The sequence below is a fragment of the Salmo trutta genome, chromosome 17 (genome assembly GCF_901001165.1).
Source record: "Salmo trutta chromosome 17, fSalTru1.1, whole genome shotgun sequence".
Lineage (NCBI taxonomy): Eukaryota > Metazoa > Chordata > Actinopteri > Salmoniformes > Salmonidae > Salmo > Salmo trutta.
The window spans coordinates 10,850,729-10,876,365 of NC_042973.1; the positions used below are offsets into that span (position 1 = coordinate 10,850,729).

The window sequence follows — 25,637 nt, forward strand, 5'->3', positions numbered from 1 at the left end:
GAGCTCAGAGAAACTTGAGAGGAAAGAGATCCCACTTGGCATTCCTTATCACGTGTTCTCAGATCCACCTGGAGCCAAAATAGGTGAGGATAACCTATATTATTGTTCTGTTTCTGATTTCATGATTCCGATATTAAGTGTCTCAGAGTAATATTGTGCTGCTCTAGGATCAGAATTTGAATCAGAATCACCTTTATTCATCAAGAACATTTACACATACCCAGAATTTGACTTTGTTAAGTGGCTCTGCCAGCGGTAGACAAACATATACAGACAGAATATATACAGACGAATTTACACACAATCTCCATTCAGTATACACAATATAGGTACAATAAACATAAAACAATTACACATGACAGAAGAGTATAGGTGCATTTACACATTTTCCCGTTTGGATTTTTAGATCACATTGAATAAGATTACATGGACACGGAGGACCTGATCCTAGATCAGCACTCCTACTCTGAGACACTTGATACATACAGTTCTCTCTCAGGAAATGGAGGCACGACACGGCATTCCCTAAAACAGCTGGAAGACATCTATTCATCTACACTTTAGTCATGATTTACTGTGTGAATGTAACATTTTCAAACCGTTTAGTAGTTGGGAATTATGTAAAAGTGATATAAATGTAAGATAGGCCTATATTATTGAAAATGGTATGCAAGAACTACTGTATGTCTACTGTAAGACACTTTGGATAAAAATGTCTGCTAAATGGCATGATTGTTATTGACTGTTTTCAAATTGCTCTGATTTTCCTAGGGAGATTCAGCCAGTGTTTGCCCAATGCCAGTGCCCTGGGGAAATCTTCACCCCTATGCCCCTGGGAGATCCTCTGTACCAGATGCTGGAGCTCAAACAGGCCGTGTTTGTCAATTTCCCCTCACACATGAAACCGGATGTGCTGGTGACCAGTGTGGATTGTATAGAGCTCTACAGCATAGCAGAGGAGAAGAGTATCAGGTTTGACAGGTCTGGTTGACAGGTCTGGGTTCACTGCTCTAGCCCATCCCTCCCCCATCTCCATTGGAACCACACACCAGCAGGAGAAGTTTGGATTGGCCGACATGGAATACAGGACCTGCCTCCATTTCCTGCACTAACCTAGTGTCCAGAAGATGCATGACAACGGTGTTGTGTGTAAGATCGAGGATAGCTTTGTGTCTGTCGAGTGATGTAGAGTATATCTACACAGACACTACATATGTGGACTACCAGACTACGATGTCTTTACTTAGTCTGTTCAGAGAGGCGCGTCCTTTGGGCTGCGAGATAGATGCCTATTGGGACTTCCTAAAGGCCCTGGGTCCCCAAGCCATGGTGGCGTACACCAACAACACGGCCAATGTCACCAAGCAGCAGAGCAGCCTGGTAGAAATGTGTCAGATGTTCCACCGCCTCAAGGGAACCCCGCTCAACGTGGTGGCCCTCAACCACTCCAAGTTCTACCACATGGGCACCACCACCGAGTACCTCTTCTACCTCAGCGAGGACCCGTGCCTGAGGGGCGAGCTGGGCCTATACAAGGTGCTAGGTTGCAGCCAAAACTTCAGCTTTAAAGTCTGCTGTGAGATGCTCAGTAACTTGAAGCCCGGTTCCTCTTTAACTCCAGGCTCTGTGCTAGAGTACTGTAGGCTCGAGGCCACCGCCCACGTGGGCGGGCGGACCATCCTATTGGGTAGACGCGGGCCTGAAGGTGCCCAATGGAACCTTCATGCAGTCCTCTGCGTGAACCGCCAGGGCCAAACAGGTGTCGTCGCCTTCGGCATCGAGGACAACCTCAAAAAGCCTGTGGGGGCCCCTGCAAATATGGAGGGGTTGAACCTGTTCGGGGCAAGTTTCGTGGAGTGCCTGGCAAAGTGGGGCCTGAGCCCCTGGAGCCTGAGGTTCTCTGGAGACGCATCGAGTTGTAGTCTGTGGAATGCCTGTCTTTTCCCTGTGTGCCCGGATATATTTGACTCGTTCTCCCTGACTCTGGAGACGTTGCAGGCACTGCAGCCAGGCGTATCCACTGTCCCACTGCCTCTTGGCACCAAGCTGATGTCTCTACAGGAGGCCCTGCAATCTAAATACCTGGAGAAGATGCTCAAGTACAGGAAGAGACTCATGGAGGACGTGGAGAAGAAGAAAGGGAGCTGACTCTGAACTATAGTGATAACTAGGCTAATATTGCTTGTAATACCGTTGTTCCTTTGTAATAATGATAGGAATGATTGTGTGTTAAATTGAACTGAAATAGGGATACAATGTGGTGGGTTCACGTTAATGATTAACAGGTGCAAAGGTTGGATCGGCTGTTTTGATATTTAAGATTTACATTTTGGGGGGTATTTAAAAATGTGTCTATGGGGAAATTATATGGCAATGACAATCTATTTTGTAACAATGACTGAAAATAATTGAAAAAAAGATTTCAAAGTTGTGTGTCTCTTCATTGTTCTAAGCTAGTATGAGGCATCATAGCCATCAGTTCTGATTCTATTTCTATTGACATTCCACTGGGGCTCTGCTCTATTTTTAAACACAAGTGTAAGGGACGGCTCTTGACATCCTATGCAGAGTTCTACAGCTGCACCATCGAGAGCATCCTGACCGGTTGCATCACCGCCTGGTATGGCAACTGCTCGGCATCTCGGCGCTACAGAGGGTAGTGCGTACGGACCAGTACATCACTGGGGCCAAGATTCCTGCCATCCAGGACCTATGTACTAAGCGGTGTCAGAGGAAAGACCAAAAAATAGTCCAAGACTCCAGTCACCCAAGTAATAGACTGTTCTCTCTGCTACCGGACGGCAAGTAGTACCGGAGCACCAGGTCTAGGACCAAAAGGCTCCTTAACAGCTTCTACCCCCAAGCCATAAGACTGCTGAACAATTAATCAAATGGCAACGCGGACTATTTACATTTGTTTTTACACTGCTGCTACTCGCTGTTAATTATATATGCATAGTCACTTTACCCCTCCTACATTAACAAATTACCTAGACTAACCTGTACCCCCGCATATTGATTCAGTACCCCCTGTATATAGCCTCGTTATTGTGCTACTTTTTATAATTTTCTACTTTAGTTTATTTGGTAAATATTTTCTTAACTCTTTCTTGAACAGCATTGTTGGTTAAGGGCTTGTAAGTAAGCATTTCACGGTAAGGTGAACCTGTTGTATTCGGCGCATGTAAATAAAGTTTGATTTATGTATAGGTAGTGGGCTATCGGCAAGCAAGTAGTCAATGATGTGGCATCCTTATAGGTTTCCCCAGAGAGAATGTCAGATGTCCACCCCACAGACCATTATGTCAAATTGGACTGGGACATGGTCTGTGGCAACTTTGTGATGTAGAGATGAACTGGAAGGCTAAGCAACATGGATGCCATTCCACTCCATAGGTCCCCATTCTTCAAATACTTTTACTTAATTACATTTACATTTTAGTCATTTAGCAGACACTCTTATCCAGAGTACAGTAGTGAATGCATACATTTCATACATTTTGTTTTCCAAACTGGTCCCCCGTGGGAACCCGCAACCCTGGCATTGCAAACACCATGCTCTACCAACTGAGCCACACGGAACCATAATCACTGCAAGGTACAGGAGTATTCTTCTGTGGTCAAGCTGTCAGTATTTAAACACTAAGACAGTTTCCTTGCAATTCGGACTAAATTATTTCGTTTTCAGGCCATCAAGCAGTTCAAACACCTTCAAAAATAATTGAAAACTGACCGATGGCTTGTGCAAGACAATGTAAGGTAATGGCCACCTGCTGTTTGAAAAGAGCAACACACACACAGATCAGTTGTCATAGTGGTCAGGCATTCCTCTCAGAGATGTATTTATTTTTAGCCCTCTGCCATGATCCCTGTTTATCTGGTCCTGCTCTATTGTGACTGAGATAGGGATAGTGTTACTGCTTCACTCCTCTGTTCCACCAAACTATACAACGTAGACAGGAATATATAAAAAAAGAGGTTCAATGGGAAATTATAAATCAAGACCAACTCAGACATGTACAGGTAATGGCTTGTTCTCTTTCAGTGTTTTGTGCTGCCTAAGAGTATATGTCAGGGTCTAAATATGTACTATAGAATCCTATTAAGAAGCTTTGCTTTGAAAAACATATGTCCAATAGGGTGGTAGTACCTTTTGCTGCCATTTTCTTTTTTTTACCTTAAATTCTTCCTTTGGTAATTAAACTAGGATATAGAGAACTTACATTATTTAACATTGGAAAATACAAGTGACGGGAAATGCATTCTATAGATGTACTAAATCCCTTTCAGTGTGTAACCTATGGAAAGTGTTTCAGCTTTTTAAAATGAAAGTACCTCAGTCACAATCAGGCTAATAGCTCACAAAACTATGCTACGTCTATGCTAACACTGGGCTAACTCCCTTTCTGAAGATGAGTGGAAGAAGAAGGTGAGCGAGTCATACTCTGTGATCATCGAGAGGCTGGAGGATGACCTACGCATCAAAGACAGCGAGCTGATAGACCTCAAACAGGTCTTCAGGTAACAAGAGGCCCTCTGTGATAAAAGCGATACATGTATTCTCTATTCAGTCTTTCACATGTCATGTTATAACATCATAACATGCCAAACATTTTATGAGAATGACTTCAGGTAACATTAGCTCTCTGTGGTTAAAGTGATGCATTCATCCCTATTCAGTCGTTCACATGTCATGATATAACATCTCAGAAATGTTATGATAGTGACTCATGCCCAGTCTCCATATACATGTCATAGTTCTAGACAATGTCCAAATGTCTTCTGGGTTGATTATTGCTGTTGGTATATGTTTTATTAAATGCATTATACGTTTTACATCAGTGTCCTAATTATGGTGTAAAGTACAGAGTAATAACTATTGTAATTACACATTTTTACACTCGACTTACATTTGTATTTGGATGGCTCAGCTCTGATGAAGCTTTCCAGAAAGTGAACTTGAATTACCGGACGGGGAGCGGACTGTCCCTGTTGCATCTCTGCTGCATGTGTGGCGGTATGTACGATTATTACTATTAATAACCTCTTACCAAAACATTACAGTGTTACATATGCTGCTGCACTCTTGACTTGATGCCCATGAGCTCATTAGCTTTGATTGTGCTCCAGTGTTTTTTTTAGCCTGGTCCCAGATCTGTTTATGCTGTCTAACCAGCAATATAAACTGGGTGGTTCGAGCCCTGAATGCAGATTGGCTGAAAGCCGTTGTATATGAGACCGTATGCCACGGGTATGACAAAACATTTATTTTTACTGTTCTAATTCCGTTAGTAACCAGTTTATAATAGCAATAAGGCACCTCGGGGGTTTGTGGTATACCACACCCCCTCGGGCCTTATTACTAAATATACAGTACCAGTCAAAGGTTTGAACACACCGACTCATTCAAGGGTTTTTCTTTATTTTTACTATTTTCTACATTGTAGAATAATAGTGTAGACATCAAAACTATGAAATAACACATGGAATCATATAGTAACCGAAAAAGTGTTGTTCAAAGTAGCCACCCTTTGCCTTGATGACAGCTTTGCACACTCTTGGCATTCTCTCAACCAGCTTCACCTGGAATGCGTGTCCAACAGTCTAGAAGGAGTTCCCACATATGCTGAGCACTTGTCTGCTTTTCCTTCAATCTGCGGTCCGTCTCATCCCAAACCATCTCAATTGGGTTGAGGTCGGGTGATTGTAGAGGCCAGGTCATCTGATGCAGCACTCCATCACTCTCTTTCTTGTTCAAATAGCCCTTACCCAGCCTGGAGTTGTGTTGGGTCATTGTCCTGTTGAAAAACAAATGATAGTCAACTAAACACAAACCAGATGATATGGCGTACTGCTGCAGAATGATGTGGTAGCCATGCTGGTTAAGTGTGTCTTGAATTCTAAATAAATCACTAACAGTCTCACCAGCTAAGCACCCCCACACCATCACACCTCCTCCATGCATCACGGTGGGAACCACACATGCAGAGATCATCCGTTCACCTACCCCCTGCGTCTCAAAAAGACACGGCGGTTGGAACCAAAAATCTCAAATTTGGACTCATCAGACCAAAGGACACATTTCCACTGTCTAATGTACATTGTTCGTGTTTCTTGGCAAAAGCAAGTCTTTTCTTCTTGTTGGTGTCCTTTAGTAGTGGTTTCTTTGCAGCAATTCGATCATGAAGGCCTGATTCATGCATGTCTCCTTTCCTGTGGCGGTACTCATGAGAGCCAGTTTCATCATAGAGCTTGATGGCTTTGCGACTGCACTTGGAAGAATCGTTCAAAGTTCTTGACATTTTCCGCATTGCCTGACCTTCATGTCTTAAAGTAATGATGGACTGTTGTTTCTCTTTGCTTATTTGAGCTGTTCTTGACATAATATGGTCTTGGTCTTTACAAAAATGGGGCTATCTTCTGTATACCACCCCTACTTTGTCACAACACAACTGATTGGCTCAAACACATTAAGAAGGAAAACAATTCCACAAATTAAATTTTAACAAGCCACACCTGTTAATTGAAATGCATTCCAGGTGACTACCTCATGAAGCTGGTTGAGAGTATGCCAAGAGTGTGCAAAGCTGTCATCAAGGCAAAGGGTGGCTACTTTGAACAACACTTTTTTTGTTACCACATGATTCCATATGTGTTATTTCATAGTTTTGATGTCTTCACTGTTATTCTACAATGTAGAAAACATAAAAAATAAAGAAAAACCCTTGAATGAGTAGGTGTGGGTCACAGTTGTCATTGGTGAAATAGGACCAAGGCGCAGCGGAAGTATGGATACTCATATTTTTTAATGTTCAAAAGAAGGAGTAGAGCATCCACTTGAAACAAACAAACAAAACAACAAACAATACTCACAACAGCAACAGTGTGGCAGGCTCGTCCAAACGCAGTGCACACAACAATTCCCCACAAACCCAAAAGGCAAAGTAGGCCACTTATGTGTGACTCCCAATCAGCCACAACCCTCTACAGCTGTGCCTGATTGGAAGTCACACGGACAAAATTAATGAACCAACAAAACACACAGACTCTTCTGCCACGTCCTGACCCAACTACACCCTCTACTGGTCAGGACGTGACAGTACCCCCCCTTAAAGGTGCTAACCCCGGAAGCACCTTTAAAACAAAAAAACAAAAACAAAAACAACCCCAAACAACAAAACAAAATTTTACCTCTACTAAAGGGAGGGAAGGGAGGGTGGCTGCCGTCAACGACGGCACTGTGCTACACCCCCCCTCCCCAACCCACCTATATCAGGAGGTGGCTCCGGTTCTGGCCTTTTCCGGCAGTCGGGCCACTCTGGCAGTTCGGGGCAGTCTGGCCAGTCTGGCAGCTCGGGGCAGTCTGGCAACTCGGGGCAGTCTGGCAACTCGGGGCAGTCTGGCAACTCGGGACAGTCTGGCCAGTCTGGCAGCTCGGGGCAGTCTGGCAACTCGGGGCAGTCTGGCAACTCGGGGCAGTCTGGCAACTCGGGGCAGTCTGGGCAGTCCGGCAACTCGGGACAGTCTGGGCAGTCCGGCAACTCGGGACAGTCTGGGCAGTCCGGCAACTCGGGACAGTCTGGGCAGTCCGGCAGTTCGGGGCAGTCTGGCCACTCCGGCAGTTCGGGGCAGTCTGGCCACTCCGGCAGTTCGGGGCAGTCTGGCCACTCCGGCAGTTCGGGGCAGTCTGGCCACTCCGGCAGTTCGGCGCAGTCTGGCCACTCCGGCAGTTCAGCGCAGTCTGGCCACTCCGGCAGTTCAGCGCAGTCTGACCTCTCTGGCGACTGTTGACTGGCGGGCAGCTCTGACGACTGTTGACTGGCGGGCAGCTCTGACGACTGTTGACTGGCGGGCAGCTCTGACGACTGTTGACTGGCGGGCAGCTCTGACGACTGTTGACTGGCGGGCAGCTCTGGTGATGGTTGACTGGCGGGCAGCTCTGACGACTGTTGACTGGCGGGCAGCTCTGACGACCGTTGACTGGCGGGCAGCTCTGACGACTGTTGACTGACGAGGCTGGGTTCACGCACTTGAAGCCTGGTGCGTGGTGCTGGTACTGGGCGTACCCGATTGTGACCACGCACCTCCATGCTAGTGCGGGGAGCTGGCCTGGGGCTCCATTCTCGCCCCGCAACACTCCCCTTGTGCCCCCCCTAAAAAATTCTTGGGGGTGCCTCTCGGTCTCCCTTACCTCGCCAGCCTTCTTCCGCTGCTTGGTCGTGTGTTGGTGGGGAATTCTGTCACAGTTGTCATTGGTGAAATAGGACCAAGGCGCAGCGGAAGTGTGGATACTCATATTTTTTAATGTTCAAAAGAAGGAGTAGAGCATCCACTTGAAACAAACAAACAAACAAACAAACAAACAAACAAACAAACAAACAAACAAACAAACAAACAAACAAACAAACAAACAAACAAAACAACAAACAATACTCACAACAGTGTTGCAGGCTCGTCCAAACGCAGTGCACACAACAATTCCCCACAAACCCAAAAGGCAAAGTAGGCCACTTATGTGTGACTCCCAATCAGCCACAACCCTCTACAGCTGTGCCTGATTGGAAGTCACACGGACAAAATTAATGAACCAACAAAACACACAGACTCTTCTGCCACGTCCTGACCCAACTACACCCTCTACTGGTCAGGACGGGACAGTGTGTCCAAACTTTTGACTGGTACTGTAGATCTGGGAACAGAGACAATAGAGGATCTAGATAATTTTTCTAAGCTCTGAATTACAAACAAATTATGAGTGTAGGCCTACTATATTACGTATTGGATCACACAAAAATGTAACTTTTACATTACCATGTAGTTTATCAATAAAATGGTCTGACGGTGATGTAGACATACTCGGTATTTATATCACAAAATAAATAAATGATCTCACTCCAATACATTTTTATAGAAAGTTTGCAAAAATAGATAAGATCTTGCTACCATGGAAAGGAAAATACCTTTCTATTTGTGGAAAAATCACCCTGATTAACTCTTTTGTCATATCTCAGTTTACCTATTTGCTCCTGGCCTTTCCTACACCTAGCGAACAGTTTTTTAAAAGTTATTATAGAAAAAAATATACAATTTATTTGGAACGGCAAGCCAGGTAAAATTAAACGGGCCTATTTATATAATGAAGATTAATTCGGAGGGCAGAAATGATAAAATATTAGAGCATTAGACCTCTCACTAAAGGCTTCAGTCATACAAAAGTTATACTTTAGCAAATTAGTAAGAACGTCTCACCCTATGTTTAAGAAAGGCCTTTTTCACTTTATTCAGATTACAACCTCTCACTTTCAGTTATTTACAAAGGAAATCATCTCCCAAATATCGCTATTTTTAAATAATCCACCAGAAAAGACAGAACAAATAATATAACAAATATTGTGGTTAAACTCAAATATAACAATTGTTAAAAAAAACATTATTTTTAGAAAAGAAAAAAACACATATATATATATATATCTTCGTAAATTATATCATACATATGACTGGTGGAGTTATGTCATACATGCAGCTAAAAAAAACATATGGAAATGTCTGCTCTACCCAAAATTACAACCAACAAATTGCATCATTACCGCAAAAATGGAAGATGAAAGTAGAAGGGGGAAAAGTAAGGAACTTGTCTGTCGGCCCGGCATTAAAGACCAAAATTGGTTAAAGAAAATTGGGATGAATAAAAAAGTATTCCAGTTTCATTAAGGATAAAAAAAAATTGACAGCCATACCATATAGATTGCAAAATTGTTGGTTAGAGATTTTGACGTACCGATTCCATGGCACATGGTTTATTTATTTATTTTATTTTTATTGATCGATCCTGGATTCAAAAAAGTTTATTTTCAATTTAAAATCTGTAGAAACAATGAGAATGGAAAGGTTCATAACCTTTGTGAAACATCACAGCACAGTTGAAAAATATATGGCAAATTTAAATCCAATGTGGATGGTGTTAAGAGATTGATGGGAGGGATTGAATGGAGCTGAAGGTTGGGACTAATAACAACTAATTGCAATAAGATAACTAATGTAAAACATACTGTGCCGTAAAACATATATACGTTAACAACTTTTTTTTAGAGCACAGTTTGAACGAATGGCAAATAGAAATGGACATCATAAATATATGAGAGCGTTGAGGGTAGAGGAAGGACAAGAGTAAAAGCAAACAAAATAAAACAATTGTAAAATAGACTGTGTCCATAAAATGTATATAGTATGTATAAGCTGGAAATACAGGCCTAACCATTGTTGTTCACTATTTTGTGATCACTAGTGTACTACTCCCTTCACAGAACAGCGCAAACTGGCTCCAACCAGAATAGAAAGAGGAGTGGGAGGCCCCGGTGCACAACTGAGCAAGAGGACAAGTACATTAGTGTCTAGTTTGAGAAACAGATGCCTCACAAGTCCTCAACTGGCAGTTTCATTAAATAATACCTGCAAAACACCAGTCTCAATGTCAACAGTAAAGAGGCAACTCCGGGATGCTGGCCTTCTAGGCCTTCTTGCTGATAATTGGCCTCTGTACGTCTATGCAGATATTCCATTCAAAATCATCCGTTTCCAGCTACAATAGTAATTTACAACATTAACAATGTCTACGCTGTATTTTTGATCAATTTGATGTTCTTTTATTGGACAAAAAATGAGCTTTTCTTTCAAAAACGAGAACATTTCTAAGTGACCCCAAACTTTTGAACGGTTTTGTGTATATATATACATTTTTTTTCTTCCCAAAAATATATGAGGGATTGGAAGTGATGCAGACAATTACATTGATAGAAGCTACAATCTATCTGAAATATTAAAGCTGATCTACCTCCTAAAAAAATGTAATATATATATTTTTTTAAATAAAAAATAACAATACACATTAAAACATAGACAATATACCACAGACAGATCTGATGTGAGGCTAGTATATTGTTTTCTCCAGGGAATAAAGTCCACATAAGGACTCTGATGCTGAAAGGCCTACGTCCATCCAGGCTTACCAGGAATGGGTTCACTGCTCTACACCTGGCTGTCTATAAGGTGAGAGAATGGTTAGACACCTGTTGCTTTCATGCCTTCTTCTGAAGACAGTGTTATTGATATAGTTATAAAGAGGTGTATGTTTCCATAGTGAGTAGGTTACTGTTTATGATGTGTGATTATATTGTGATTTGCTGATTGTTATAAGAATGTTTCTATCAATTGGCCTTTTATGTTAAATGAGATGAAGACATTCCATGGTTTTACCAGATGGTGGAGCGCAAGTCACATCCCAAAACACACATTGTTCTATGAACAGTGTGATATCTCCTGTTTTGCTCTCATACTAAGGACTAGAGAGAGTTCATCTAGTCCTGAGGCACACAGGATCAGTATTCCAGATATGTCTATTTGAGGTCTCGGCTTAATCAAGATGCTGATGACTTGGGGTGAACGTCATCTGTATCTTCCCTGATTCCTTACCTCCTCAAAATGCCTGAAGAGAAGGTCAAACGGGAGGAAGCTTAGCAACGTGTTTAGAGAGAGGACACAAGGAATAAAGGAAATACAATTTAAATTCTCCTCAAGTGTGATGTTAAAGTGAAAACAAACCTATGTGATTGACAGAAGTTGTGTGTCCTCCCAGGACAATGCGGAGCTAGTGACGGCAATGCTCCACGGAGGGGCAGACATCCAGCAGGTTGGGTACGGTGCCCTCACCGCCCTGCATATCGCCACCATCGCTGGGCACCATGAGGTGGGCACGGCCCCTGTTCATACCAGTCTCAGACATTACCTCACATTCTGTACAGTACTATTCATATTTAGGAATAGTTCTGCTGGTGTCAGCAACAATGGGTGTTCCAACAAGAGATTTTGTGATATGATAATAATATGTCCTGTAATATAGCCTACATGTTGTCATTCTTAGGCAGTGGATATCCTTCTCCAGCATGGAGCCTATGTCATCGTCCAGGATGCTGTGTTCTTTACTCCTCTGCATATTGCTGCTTACTATGGCCATGACCAGGTAATTGTTTAAACATTGTGTCCTAATATAACAGTGTAGATAGCTTCATCCAAGATATCCCTCTTTACCTTCTGCCAAGCAATGGATGTGTTGAAATCTGTTCATTCCCTTTTCTTGTTACCGGGGATGTAGGCTACGTCCCAAAATGGCATCCTTTTGCTTTCATAGTGCACTACTTTTGACCAGAGCCCTATGGGCTATAGGGAAAAGAGTGCCATTTGGGACCTAGTCCTACAATGTCTATTACAGTTATCCCCCAGGCCCAGTTCCCACTTCCCTGTCAAGTTTGTCTCAAGTGGGTCTCTCCAAGCTCTGCTCCCATCGCGTGACAAAAACAACGAGTTGCCTCTGCTCTGTTAGTAGAGGAACGCGCACTAATGCCCCAGACCAGAGCTAGGTCTCTCCAAAATACACATTAGTATCTTACCCAGTTATTCTCTGATATAATTTTGCTCTTTTGTAGCTTTGGAAAGTGTGTGTGTGTTTTCTATCCCAGTTCGCTCCTCTCCCTGTAGGTTTTACAGATGCTCACCAGCCCGTGGCTGCAAACCTTCTAATTTAGTGTATCCTGCGTGCACAACCAATGAATTCCTAGTCTCCGGGCAGCGTTTGGAACTGACGATCTGCAGTCCATAAGACTGAGTTCATCTCCCTACAATTTTGGGCCCTGACAGAAACATGGATTACACCAGAGAACACTGCTACTCCAGCTGCTCTCTCGTCCTCTGACTATGTGTTCTCTCATAGTCCAAGAGCATCTGGTCGTCGCGGTAGTGGCACAGAGCTACTAATTTGTCATAAGTGGAGATGTTCTCTTTTCCCCCTATCTCACCTGTCTATCTCCTCACTTCAATTCAATGCTGTCACTGTCACTTGTCCAATCAAGTTTAACATTGTTGTCATATATCACCCACCAGGTGCCGTTGGAGAGTTCCTCAATGAGCTTGACACCATGATAAGCTAATTTCCCGACCATGGCTCACCACTCATCGTACTGGGTGACTTTAACCCCGCAACACCTGACTTCAATTCATTTCTTTCCCCCTCTTTCTTTCCACTCCTTTCCTCTTTTGATCTCAGCCTTTCCCAGTCATCTCCCATTCACAAGACAGACAGACTAACCTCACTGCACCCCCCTTGCAGGTTTCTGGTCATCACTTTGTTTCCTATTCTCTCCCTCTCTCCTCCAACACTACCCACTCAGCCCCTATCCAGATGGTCATGCATTGCCTCAATCTTCATTCTCTCTCTCCCACTACTCTCTCCTCTTCTATCCTATCTTCTCTTCCTTCTCTCCTGCTAAATCCTTCTCCCGCCTGTCTCCTGACTCTGCCTCTTCGACCCTACTCTCCTCCCTTTCCGCCTCCTTTGACTCCCACTGTCCACTTTCCTCCCGACCGGCTCAACCTTCCCCTCCCACTCTGTGGCTGAGTGACTAACTGCGTGCTAACAGAACAGGGCTGCAGGCAGCTGAGCAGAAATGGAGGAAAACTGCATTTTTGGAAGACCAATCATCCACTCCCTTCACTCTACCTTCTCTTCCACTGTATCCACGGCTAAAGACACTTTCTATCACTCTAAATTTCAAGCTTCTACCGACAACCCTGGGAAAATCATCTCCACTTTCTCCTCCCTCCTTAATCCTTTGATGACATCTTCTTGTCATTCCCTCAGCCTATTGAGTCCACTGGTCCCAATCAGAACTACCCTACACCTTGATCTCTTTCTTGCCTCTCTCTCCAGATAAAATCCTGCGACTAGTGATGACTGGCCACCCAAAAATCTGCCCGCTTGACCCCATCCCATCCTCCCTTCCCCAGACCATCTCTGGAGACCTTGTCACTTCCCTCATCAACTCATCCCTTTCCACTGGCTGTGTCCCCTCGGCCAGAGTTGCTCCCCTCCTCAAGAAACCAACAGTCGACTCATCTGATGTCAAAAGCTACAGACCGGTATCTCTTTTTTCTTATCTTTCCAAAACACTTGAGTGTGCTGTCTCTGACCAACTCTCCCGTTATCTCTCTCAGAACGATCTTCAAAACCTTAACCAGTCAGGCTTCAATGCAGCTCACTCAACTAAGACCACTCTCCTCTGTGTCACAGAGGCTCTCCGCTCTACCATAGTTGACTTTCTCTCTTCTGTTCTCAACCTCCAGGTAGCCTTGCGGTTAAGAGTGTTGGGCCGGTAACCGAAAGGTCACTGGTTTGAATCCCAGAGCCGACAAGGCAGTTAACCCCCAACAACAACTGCTCCCTGTGCGCCGATGACGTGGACCTTCGATTCAGGCAGCCCGCCGCACCTCTCTGATTCAGAAGGGTTGGGTTAAAAGCGGAAGACACATTTCGGGTTGAATACAGTCAGTTGTGTAACTGGCTTTCCCTTACCTATCCGCTGCCTTCGAGACCATGAACCATCAGATACTCTTCTACCACCCTCTCAGGGTTGGACAACCTCTGCACATTCCTGGATTGCATCCTTCCTGGCAGGTCGCTCCTATAAGGTGGTGTGGAGAGGGTCTGTGTCTTCACCACGTGATCTCACTAATGGTGTCCCCCAGGGCTTGCTTCTATGCCCTCTCCTCTTTTCTCTTTACAAATCACTCGGCTCTGTCACTCGGATCACTCGGATCTTAACATGGTCTCTCCTATCATTGCTATGTGAATGACACTCAACTACTCTTCTCCTTCCCCTGACACCCAGATGGCGACACATATCTCAGCTTGGATGCTGGCCCACCACCTCAAGCTCAACCTCGACAAAACGGAGCTGCGCTTCCTACCGGGGAAGGCCTGCCAGCTCCAAAACCTCTCCATCATGGTTGACCACTCCATGCTGTCCCTCTTCCAGAGTGCAAATGTGACCCGTTTCAGGAAACTAGGCATATGTCGCAAGTCATGGCTTTAGAAGAGAGCCATTTGAACTTTTTTACATTTGTTTTTATCAAAATTTCTTTTTTTGGCAGAAATGCCTTTTGGAACATGTGAACTTTCATGTGCTTTAAAAACAAAGTGTTAATTTACGAGCCTTGTTGGCAAAGCCACATAAAAAGACAAAAACCTTCCCACTAGCCATGATTGGCTGAGATAATGTGTGGGCTGGACATGCCGAAAACGGAGTTCGGATTGGTCTGCCATATAGGAGGCTTCTGTCTATTTGAGCTGGAGAGTCTGTGTTGGTAATCCTGTCAAATGCAGCTTTCGTGTAGTGAAGCTGCATAAGTGTCTCTCTCCACTTTCTGGAGGATTGAGTTTTGAATCCGTGGAATTAGAGTATGATAGCTAAAGAGTGGGAGAAAACACCTGTCTCCGGATTACATCTTCAAACTAAGGGCAACCCTGGCATGACACCCGTGACAGGGAGACGCATCCATCATGCATGATGATGTATACGGGTAAGATTGTCACATAATAAGTCGTACGGGAGAGAGAAGGACCAAGGCGCAGCGGAAGTGTGGACACTCATGTTTCTTTTAATTGGTAAAAGGCAAAGCATCCACCGGAAAACAAAACAATAAATGATACTCACAACAAGGACAGTCTCACAGGCTATGCAAACGCAGTGCAAGAACAACCACCCACAACCCCAAAGAAAAACACACACACCTATATAGGACTTCCAATCAAAGGCAACTATACACACCTGCCTTCAATTGGAAGTCCCAATCATCCACAAACATTCCCAACACAAACATGCCACGTCCTGACCCCAAAACTAAAACACTAGCTCCATCTGCTGGTCAGGACGTGACAGTACCCCCCCCTCAAGGTTCAGTCCCCGGAATGCACCTACCAACAGAAAACCACCAACAAAAAACCCATAAACAATAACCCCTAAACACTAAGGGAGGGAAGGGAGGGTGGCTGCCGTCACCGACGGCACTGTGCTACACCCTCCCTCCCCAACCCACCTATCCTGGAGGTGGCTCAGGTGCAGGCCGTTCCTGGCTGTCGGGGCAGTCTGGCAGCTCGGGGCGGTCTGGGCAGTCTGGCAGCTCGGGACAGTCTGGGCAGTCTGGCAGCTCGGGACAGTCTGGGCAGTCTGGCCACTCCGGCAGTTCAGGGCAGTCTGGCCACTCCGGCAGTTCGGGGCAGTCTGCCCACTCCGGCAGTTCAGGGCAGTCTGGCCACTCCGGCAGTTCAGGGCAGTCTGGCCACTCCGGCAGTTCAGGGCAGTCTGGCCACTCCGGCAGTTCAGGGCAGTCTGGCCACTCCGGCAGTTCAGGGCAGTCTGGCCACTCCGGCAGTTCAGCGCAGTCTGGCCACTCCGGCAGTTCAGCGCAGTCTGGCCACTCCGGCAGTTCAGCTCAGTCTGGCCACTCCGGCGACTGTTGACTGGCGGGCAGCTCCGACGACTGTTGACTGGCGGGCAGCTCCGACGACTGTTGACTGGCGGGCAGCTCCGACGACTGTTGACTGGCGGGCAGCTCTGACGACTGTTGACTGGCGGGCAGCTCTGGTGACTGTTGACTGGCGGGCAGCTCTGGTGACTGTTGACTGGCGGGCAGCTCTGGTGATGGTTGACTGGCGGGCAGCTCTGACGACTGTTGACTGGCGGGCAGCTCTGACGACTGTTGACTGGCGGGCAGCCCCGTCCTGCCCCGTCACACAGCCCTTGTGCCCCCCCCTAAAAAATTCTTGGGGGTGCCTCTCGGTCTCCCAGTCCTCGCCAGCCTTCTTCCGCTGCTTGGTCCTGTGTAGGTGGGTGGTTCTGTCACATAATAAGTCGTACGGGAGAGAGAAGGACCAAGGCGCAGCGGAAGTGTGGACACTCATGTTTCTTTTAATTGGTAAAAGGCAAAGCATCCACCGGAAAACAAAACAATAAATGATACTCACAACAAGGACAGTCTCACAGGCTATGCAAACGCAGTGCAAGAACAACCACCCACAACCCCAAAGAAAAACACACACACCTATATAGGACTTCCAATCAAAGGCAACTATACACACCTGCCTTCAATTGGAAGTCCCAATCATCCACAAACATTCCCAACACAAACATGCCACGTCCTGACCCCAAAACTAAAACACTAGCTCCATCTGCTGGTCAGGACGTGACAAAGATAGTCTAGTGTTAGCTAGCTACCATTTCAGATATTACACGTTTCTAATTTTGACAGAAAGTGGTTTCATTTCAAGCTAAAGCTAGCTAACATTAGCTGGCTGGCTCCCTAGATAACGTAATGTGTATGGCATTATTATTCGAATCCCAGAAATGCTTGCTTTGCTAGTTAGAGTCTAATGTTAGCGAGCTAACATTGAACCTGGTTGGTTAGGTCCCTGCAGATTCATGCAGGGTAGTAACGACATGATTTGACAATATGTTCATTGTTGTTTAACTAGCTAATGTTAGCTGGCTGACTCTTTAGCTAACGTTACATGACATGTGTGATCTTACACGTTGTTTACCTAGCTAGGTTCATTGTTTACTTAGCTAGCTAGCTACACGTCTTAAGTTAAAGTGTACAACACCCGTTGAATATGGCCGGTGTCAGTAAACGTTGGCAAAAAAGCCTAAGGAAATTGTTGCCAGCAGAGCTGGTTAGAATGATTTCATGTTATCCAGAGGTAAACAAATCATCGGCCAGAGCATCAAGTGTGCGCTCTGAACGCTCTGACAGTGAAACGAGATGGGTGGGTCTAAGCTTAAGAGGGTGTGAACGGTGCTGAATGGGTGTAGACAAAAAGCTCTTCACTAGATACCAAAACATTCAAAAGCCATTTCCTAAAAAGTGAGTTTACAAGTTTATCAACTTTCAAAGCAGAATTACTTTTTGTTCCTCAAAATGAAGTGTATGATATACCATTTTGTAGCTCTGACTGTCTACTTTTATCCAATGTAAAAAACACAATTTCAAATTTTGCTACATAAGACCGAATCCAGGTTGTGAGTCACAAATAACCTCGGTGTGACCCTGGACAACACCCTGTCGTTCTCTGCAAACATCAAAGCAGTGACTCACTCCTGCAGGTTCATGCTCTACAACATTCATAGAGTATGACCTTTCCTCACACAGGAAGTGGCGTAGGTCCTAATCCAGGAACTTTGCATTTCCCGTCTAGACTACTGCAACTCTCTGTTGGCTGGGCTCACCGCCATCACATCTCTGCAACTTATCCAGAAGGCCGCAGCCTGCCACAATTGTGATGTGTTGTTGTCTCACCTAGCTATCTTAAGGTGAATACACTAATTGTAAGTCATTCTGGATAAGAGTGTCTGCTAAATGTCTTAAATGTAAATCTCTCAGGTGGCTAAGCTGTTGTTGAAGTTTGGGGCGGATGTAAATGTGAGTGGGGAGGTGGGAGACAGACCGTTACACCTGGCAGCCGCCAAGGGCTTCCTCAGCGTCGTAAAACTGCTGCTGGCAGAGGGGAGCAAGACTGAAGGTGAGAGTTAGTGCAGTAGGTCTGGGAGCTACATGGTACATGCTTGAGTTTCACTGGGTCTGTAAACATGCTCTCAATACAATCCACGGTTCTGGTGATATACTGTTTATCTTGATGGGACGTGCGCTTGAGTGGGGAACATTAAGATGTAACTGCATAGAGGACCTGCTGTTCATTATGGTCTACCGGTACTTACCATCATGTTTATCTACAAGTCACACAACGACTTTGTGTATTTATTCATGGATTCAGCAAAGTGTTCAAAGTTGTAAATGGTTTTAGTAAGGAAATTACTAGCTTATTTAAAGTTGCCCAACCAGAAAACAACTCAGTCCTTCTTCCTCCACAGTGAATGCTCAGGACAATGAGGACCACGTCCCGCTCCACTTCTGTGCCCGTTTCGGCCACCATGAAGTGGTCCACTTCCTGTTGCAGGGCAACTTTGAGCTACACCCTCACTCCGTCAACATCTACGGAGACACCCCTCTCCACCTGTGAGTTAACTAATGATAAAGTACATCATAATGATAAGAACATCTGGGGTGAAACCATTTAGAGTACAACACGGGGGAAATAGACAGAGAATGATTTCACTGGCTCATGTCAGTACCCTCTGAGGAGTTCAGCAGCAGATTGAAATCTACTGGGGCTGTATGTATCAAGTTTCTCAGAGTTGGAGTGCTGATCTACAATCTGCCCCCGCCATCTATGTAACCGTTATTCATTGTGATCTAAACTCAAAACTGATCCTAAATCAGTGCTCCTACTCTGAGACACTTGATCACTAAGGGATTTACATGATCCACACAAACCAACACAGTCATGAAGAAGGCATGACAATGCCTCTTCACCCCCAGGAGGCAGAAAAATGTTAGCATGGGCCCACAGATAAGACTTCTAAATAGATAAGAGTCCACAAAATAGCTACCCTGACTATCGGCATTGACCCTCTTTTGCAGTAACTCTTTTGACTCATCACATACGTACACTGCTGCTACTGTTAATGATCTATCTTGTTGCTTAGTCACTTTACCCCTACCCATATCTACCTCATACTCCTACCCATATCTACCTCATACCCCTACCCATATCTACCTCATACCCCTGCCCATATCTACCTCATACCCATGCCCATATCTACCTCATACTCCTGCCCATATCTACTTCATACCCATGCCCATATCTACCTCATACCCCTGCCCATATCTACCTCATACACCTGCCCATATCTACGTCATACCCCTACCCATATCTACCTCATACCCCTACCCATATCTACCTCATACCCCTACCCATATCTACCTCATACCCCTGCCCATATCTACCTCATACCCATGCCCATATCTACCTCATACCCATGCCCATATCTACCTCATACCCATGCCCATATCTACCTCATACCCATGCCCATATCTACCTCATACCCATGCCTATATCTACCTCATACCCCTGCCCATATCTACCTCATACCCCTACCCATATCTACCTCATACCCCTGCCCATATCTACCTCATACCCCTACCCATATCTACCTCATACCCATGCCCATATCTACCTCATACCCATGCCCATATCTACCTCATACCCATGCCTATATCTACCTCATACCCATGCCCATATCTACCTCATACCCATGCCCATATCTACCTCATACCCATGCCCATATCTACCTCATACCCATGCCCATATCTACCTCATACCCATGCCCATATCTACCTCATACCCATGCCCATATCTACCTCATACCCATGCCCATATCTACCTCATACCCCTACCCATATCTACCTCATACCCATGCCCATATCTACCTCATACCCATGTCCATATCTACCTCATACCCATGTCCATGTCTACCTCATACCCATGCCCATATCTACCTCATACCCATGCCCATATCTACCTCATACCCATGCCCATATCTACCTCATACCCATGTCCATATCTACCTCATACCCATGTCCATATCTACCTCATACCCCTACCCATATCTACCTCATACCCATGCCCATATCTACCTCATACCCATGTCCATATCTACCTCATACCCATGCCCATATCTACCTCATACCCATGCCCATATCTACCTCATACCCATGTCCATATCTACCTCATACCCATGCCCATATCTACCTTATACCCATGCCCATATCTACCTCATACCCATGCCTATATCTACCTCATACCCATGCCCATATCTACCTCATACCCATGCCCATATCTACCTCATACCCACGTCCATATCTACCTCATACCCCTGCCCATATCTACCTCATACCCCTGCCCATATCTACCTCATACCCCTACCCATATCTACCTCATACCCCTACCCATATCTACCTCATACCCCTGCCCATATCTACCTCATACCCCTACCCATATCTACCTCATACCCCTGCCCATATCTACCTCATACCCCTGCCCATATCTACCTCATACCCCTACCCATATCTACCTCATACCCCTACCCATATCTACCTCATACCCCTACCCATATCTACCTCATACCCCTGCCCATATCTACCTCATACCCCTGCCCATATCTACCTCATACCCCTGCCCATATCTACCTCATACCCATGCCCATATCTACCTCATACCCCTGCCCATATCTACCTCATACCCCTACCCATATCTACCTCATACCCCTGCCCATATCTACCTCATACCCCTACCCATATCTACCTCATACCCCTACCCATATCTACCTCATACCCATGCCCATATCTACCTCATACCCCTGCATATCCACTCGGTACTGGTTCCCCGTGTATATAGACTCGGTACTGGTTCCCCGTGTATATAGCAAAGTTATCGTTACTCATTGTGTATTTATTCCTCATGTTATTATTGTTTCTATATTTTTCTCTCTGCATTGTTGGGAAGGGCCCGTAAGTAAGCATTTCACTGTTAGTCTACACCTGTTATTTACAAAGCATGTGAGAAATAAAGTGTGATTTGATTTGATACATATGGCCTCTGGTCTTATTCACTGAGACTGATAAAAGCTTCTACGATCTCTTTATGTGTCTAGCTGTACCTGCAACTCATTGCGCCTGTGTTCCACAGGGCCTGCTACAATGGCAAGTTTGATGTGGTGAAGGAGATAGTGCAGCTGTCAGGCACAGAGAGTCTGTCCAAGGAGAACATATTTAGCGAGACCGCCTTTCACAGGTAATAACCCTAGTGTACCTCTATGAGTTGCCTTCTCCGTCTGTACTGGTCCAAGGTAACAGCAGTGTCTACCTCTCTCCACAGTGCCTGCACCTATGGGAAGAGTCTGGAGATGGTCAAGTTCCTGCTCGGTCAGAACGCCATGAGCATCAACCATCAGGGCCGAGACGGACACACAGGTGGCTATGTCTCCTCGTTACCTAATCTAGGGCCAGGAGGTTTTCTCTGGCCAGGTCACACAATCAGAACAATATCCTGACCCTAATGATAAAGTATGACTGAGGCCAGGAGTTTTTGTTGACCAGAACTGAAGAGGAAAAGCTCTTGGCCCTACAAATAACATCTAAACCACCCGAGAGCTCTTAATAAGATCTAGTTCCAATTAAAATTAGTTTTGCAGCAATAGTCATACATAAAAAACTACCTTGACTATTGGCAGGGACTTCTAAACCAGCCGAAAGCACTCAATACGTTCAAGTTCCAACTTTGTTATCCCAGAGGGAAATAAGTTTTGCAACAATAGTCATACATAAAAAATGACTTTGACAATTGGTAAGGACTTAAACACAAATAAGGTCCATATGAATGGGAGAAGAGCGGTTGATCTGACTGCTTAAGCTAATAACCTTTGAACCCTGTCACTTTCTCTGTAGGTCTGCACAGTGCATGTTTCCACGGCCACATACGTCTGGTCCAGTTCCTATTGGACAGCGGGGCTGACATGAACCTGGTGGCCTGTGACCCCAGCCGGTCCAGTGGGGAGAAGGAGGAGCAGACCTGCCTCATGTGGGCCTATGAGAAAGGTTAGTCAGTGATGGACACATGGGTCTGTCCAATGGGAGGCCACAGACAAAGCTATATCTCAGAAAGGATAGATTTTGTAATTAGAGCTGAGATGATAACATTTTTACTAGATCTCTTTTTCACAGATGTTTGACTTTGCTTGAATTGTGAGAAGGATGGTTTGTAACTTTCAGAGATTTGGCGTTGCTAAGAAACCTTGACAGTACTGTACACTGAGTAATAGTTTGTAATTGATTTTACTCTCCCACACTGTCACCCTACCCCTGTCTCAGTAAGAATAAATAGTGAGAGTATAAGTAATAGTAGTGACTGTAGTACTACATAGTAGTAGTAGTGACTGTAGTACTGCCCAGTAGTATTAGTAGTAGTATTAGTAGTCGTTGGCATACATGTAGTAGTGACTGTACTATTACCCAGTAGTAGTCAGTGGGGAAGCATCAGGGCCATCTACGCCCTCAGAGAGGGCCTAAGGATAGATACAAATCTGTATATATTTTTATATATTATAATTTGTAATTTTGTTTTCATTGATTAATATTTTTTTGTCTTAATTGTAGTGATCTTCCTATTGAATTTCTTCAGGTTGTGTTGGAAAAAGAAGGGTTAATATCCAAGAGAAAAGAATATCCAATCTGAATTTTTCTTTGGTAGTCTCTTGGTAGAAATAATCTAGCTAGGCTCAACGCTCATTGGCTAGGCCTTCAGGCTTTGAATAGAAGGCACCAGCCAACGTCATTGACATTGACTTCAATTAGAGCAGCATTTTGGAATGACAGTAGAATCAACCAGTCAAAAATTGTCTTGTAATAGGTGGGACAATTGTATGATGCCTAAGTATACGTCACTAATTCAGAGCCAATAGCGAATAGTAGTAGTAGTAGTAGTAGTAGTAGTAGGTAGTAGGTAGTAGTAGTAGTAGTAGTACTAGTAGTAGTAGTTGTCACGCCCTGACCAGGTGAACTCTGCTATTTTGGTCAGGGTGTGGCATTTCTATGCTTTATTTTCTATGTTTTGGTTATAGCCTTTCTTTGTGTTTTATTTCTATGTTGGGCTCGGGGTGATTTCCCAATCAGACAGCTGTCGCTTGTGAAGTCTGATTGGGAATCACATTTAAGTTCCTTTTCCCCCACGATGTTTGTGGGTTGTTGCCTCTGTTATTTGAGCACGTAACGTATTGGCAGTTTTTCCTTGATTTTGTGTACATGTTTAATTCTAGTGTGTTAAATAAACATGTATTCGCTCCCAGCTGCGTTTTGGTCCGCTTCCTCGTCTCCCGACGACAATCGTTACAGAACAACCCACCAAACCAGGACCAAGCAGCGGGAGGAAAAGGAGCGCGAGAGATGGGCTCGCGAGGGGAAGGAGTTCTGGACCTGGGAGGAGATCATGTCGGGGAGAGGACCCTGGCGGAAGGATTCCCAGGTCGAGGAGGAAAAGCCAGCCGGTAGACGGAGTCGCAGGCGGCGGTCGAGGAGGCCCGGAAAACAGCCCCAAGAAAATTTTGGGGGGGGGCTAATGGGGTGGTCCGGAAGGGCAGAGGAAGAGCCCAGACCACTGCTCTCGTGGGGGATGACGGCGGAGGAAGAGAAGGAGATGAGGCGTTTGATTGAGGACCTGCAGAGGGAAGATCTGGAGGAGGAGCCATGGTATGCTGAGTTGCGCTCTGTGTCGCCAGTGCGCCCGCACAGCCCGGTGCGTCCGGTGGACATGCCCAGCACATGCCGTGCTAGGATGGGCATCCAGCCAGGACGAGTGGCTAAACCGGCTCCACGCTTCAGGTCACCAGTGCGTGTTCACAGTCCTGTCTGGCCCGTTCCTGTTCCCCGCACCAAGCCCACGGTGCGTGTCCCCAGTCCTGTCCGGCCCGTCCCTGCTCCCCGCACCAAGCCATGGTATGCAGAGTTGCGCGCTGTGTCGCCAGTGCGCCCGCACAGCCCAGTGCGTCCGGTGGACATGCCCAGCACATGCCGTGCTAGGATGGGCATCCAGCCAGGACGAGTGGCTAAACCGGCTCCACGCTTCAGGTCACCAGTACGTGTTCACAGTCCTGTCTGGCCCGTCACTGCTCCCCGCACCAGGTTAGTGGTGCGTGTCCCCAGTCCTGTCCGGCCCGTCCCTGCTCCCCGCACCAGGTTAGTGGTGCGTGTCCCCAGTCCTGTCCGGCCCGTCCCTGCTCCCCGCACCAGGTTAGTGGTGCGTGTCCCCAGTCCTGTCCGGCCCGTCCCTGCTCCCCGCACCAGGTTAGTGGTGCGTGTCCCCAGTCCTGTCCGGCCCGTCCCTGCTCCCCGCATCAAGTCAGTGGTGCGTGTCCCCAGTCCGGTCCGGCCCGTCCCTGCTCCCCGCACCAAGTCAGTGGTGCGTGTCCCCAGTCCGGTCCGGCCCGTCCCTGCTCCCCGCACCAGGTTAGTGGTGCGTGTCCACAGTCCTGTCCGGCCCGTCCCTGTTCCCCGCACCAAGCCCACGGTGCGTGTCCACAGTCCTGTCCGGCCCGTCCCTGTTCCCCGCACCAAGCCCACGGTGCGTGTCCACAGTCCTGTCCGGCCCGTTCCTGTTCCCCGCACCAAGCCCACGGTGCGTGTCCACAGTCCGGCACGGCCCGTGTCTGGTCCACCGGTGCCCAATCATGTTCCGGTCGACGGCTCCGCTCCGGAGCCTGAGCATGCCGCTCCACAGTGGTCCAGTCCGGGCCAGAGGGGTAGGGCTAGGGTGGAGGCAGGGGGAGAAACACGCCCGGGGCCAGAGCCTCCACCGAGGGTGAGGCGCCCACCCGGGTCCCCCCCCTAATAGACTTTAGTTTGGTGCGCCGGGAGTACGCACCGTTGGAGGGGGGGTACTGTCACGCCCTGACCAGGTGAACTCTGCTATTTTGGTCAGGGTGTGGCATTTCTATGCTTTATTTTCTATGTTTTGGTTATAGCCTTTCTTTGTGTTTTATTTCTATGTTGGGCTCGGGGGTGATTTCCCAATCAGACAGCTGTCGCTTGTGAAGTCTGATTGGGAATCACATTTAAGTTCCTTTTCCCCCACGATGTTTGTGGGTTGTTGTCTCGTTATTTGAGCACGTAACGTATTGGCAGTTTTTCCTTGATTTTGTGTACATGTTTAATTCTAGTGTGTTAAATAAACATGTATTCGCTCCCAGCTGAGTTTTGGTCCGCTTCCTCGTCTCCCGACGACAATCGTTACAGTAGTAGTCGTCAGATCAACATTATTCTCCCACCAGGGGGAAATTCATTTGGTCATGCTTAAAAACACAATA

General features: G+C 46.1%; 1 protein-coding gene and 1 pseudogene across 1 annotated transcript in view; both read left to right on the forward strand.

The window, feature by feature from the left end:
• The first annotated feature begins 728 nt into the window (after nt 1-728).
• LOC115151256 (fucose-1-phosphate guanylyltransferase-like) lies at nt 729-2,427 on the forward strand (annotated as a pseudogene).
• Nucleotides 2,428-3,825: 1,398 nt separating this feature from the next.
• The window catches only part of tnni3k (TNNI3 interacting kinase), a 69,818-nt gene continuing 48,006 nt past the window's right edge, over nt 3,826-25,637 (forward strand). The window contains exons 1-11 of the mRNA XM_029695614.1: nt 3,826-4,023; nt 4,413-4,521; nt 4,932-5,017; nt 10,949-11,046; nt 11,633-11,743; nt 11,918-12,016; nt 18,265-18,403; nt 18,753-18,897; nt 21,470-21,574; nt 21,659-21,753; nt 22,228-22,377. Coding sequence (XP_029551474.1) covers nt 3,984-4,023; nt 4,413-4,521; nt 4,932-5,017; nt 10,949-11,046; nt 11,633-11,743; nt 11,918-12,016; nt 18,265-18,403; nt 18,753-18,897; nt 21,470-21,574; nt 21,659-21,753; nt 22,228-22,377 — 1,177 coding nt within the window. The 5' untranslated portion in view covers nt 3,826-3,983. The remainder of the gene's footprint in view (nt 4,024-4,412; nt 4,522-4,931; nt 5,018-10,948; nt 11,047-11,632; nt 11,744-11,917; nt 12,017-18,264; nt 18,404-18,752; nt 18,898-21,469; nt 21,575-21,658; nt 21,754-22,227; nt 22,378-25,637) is intronic.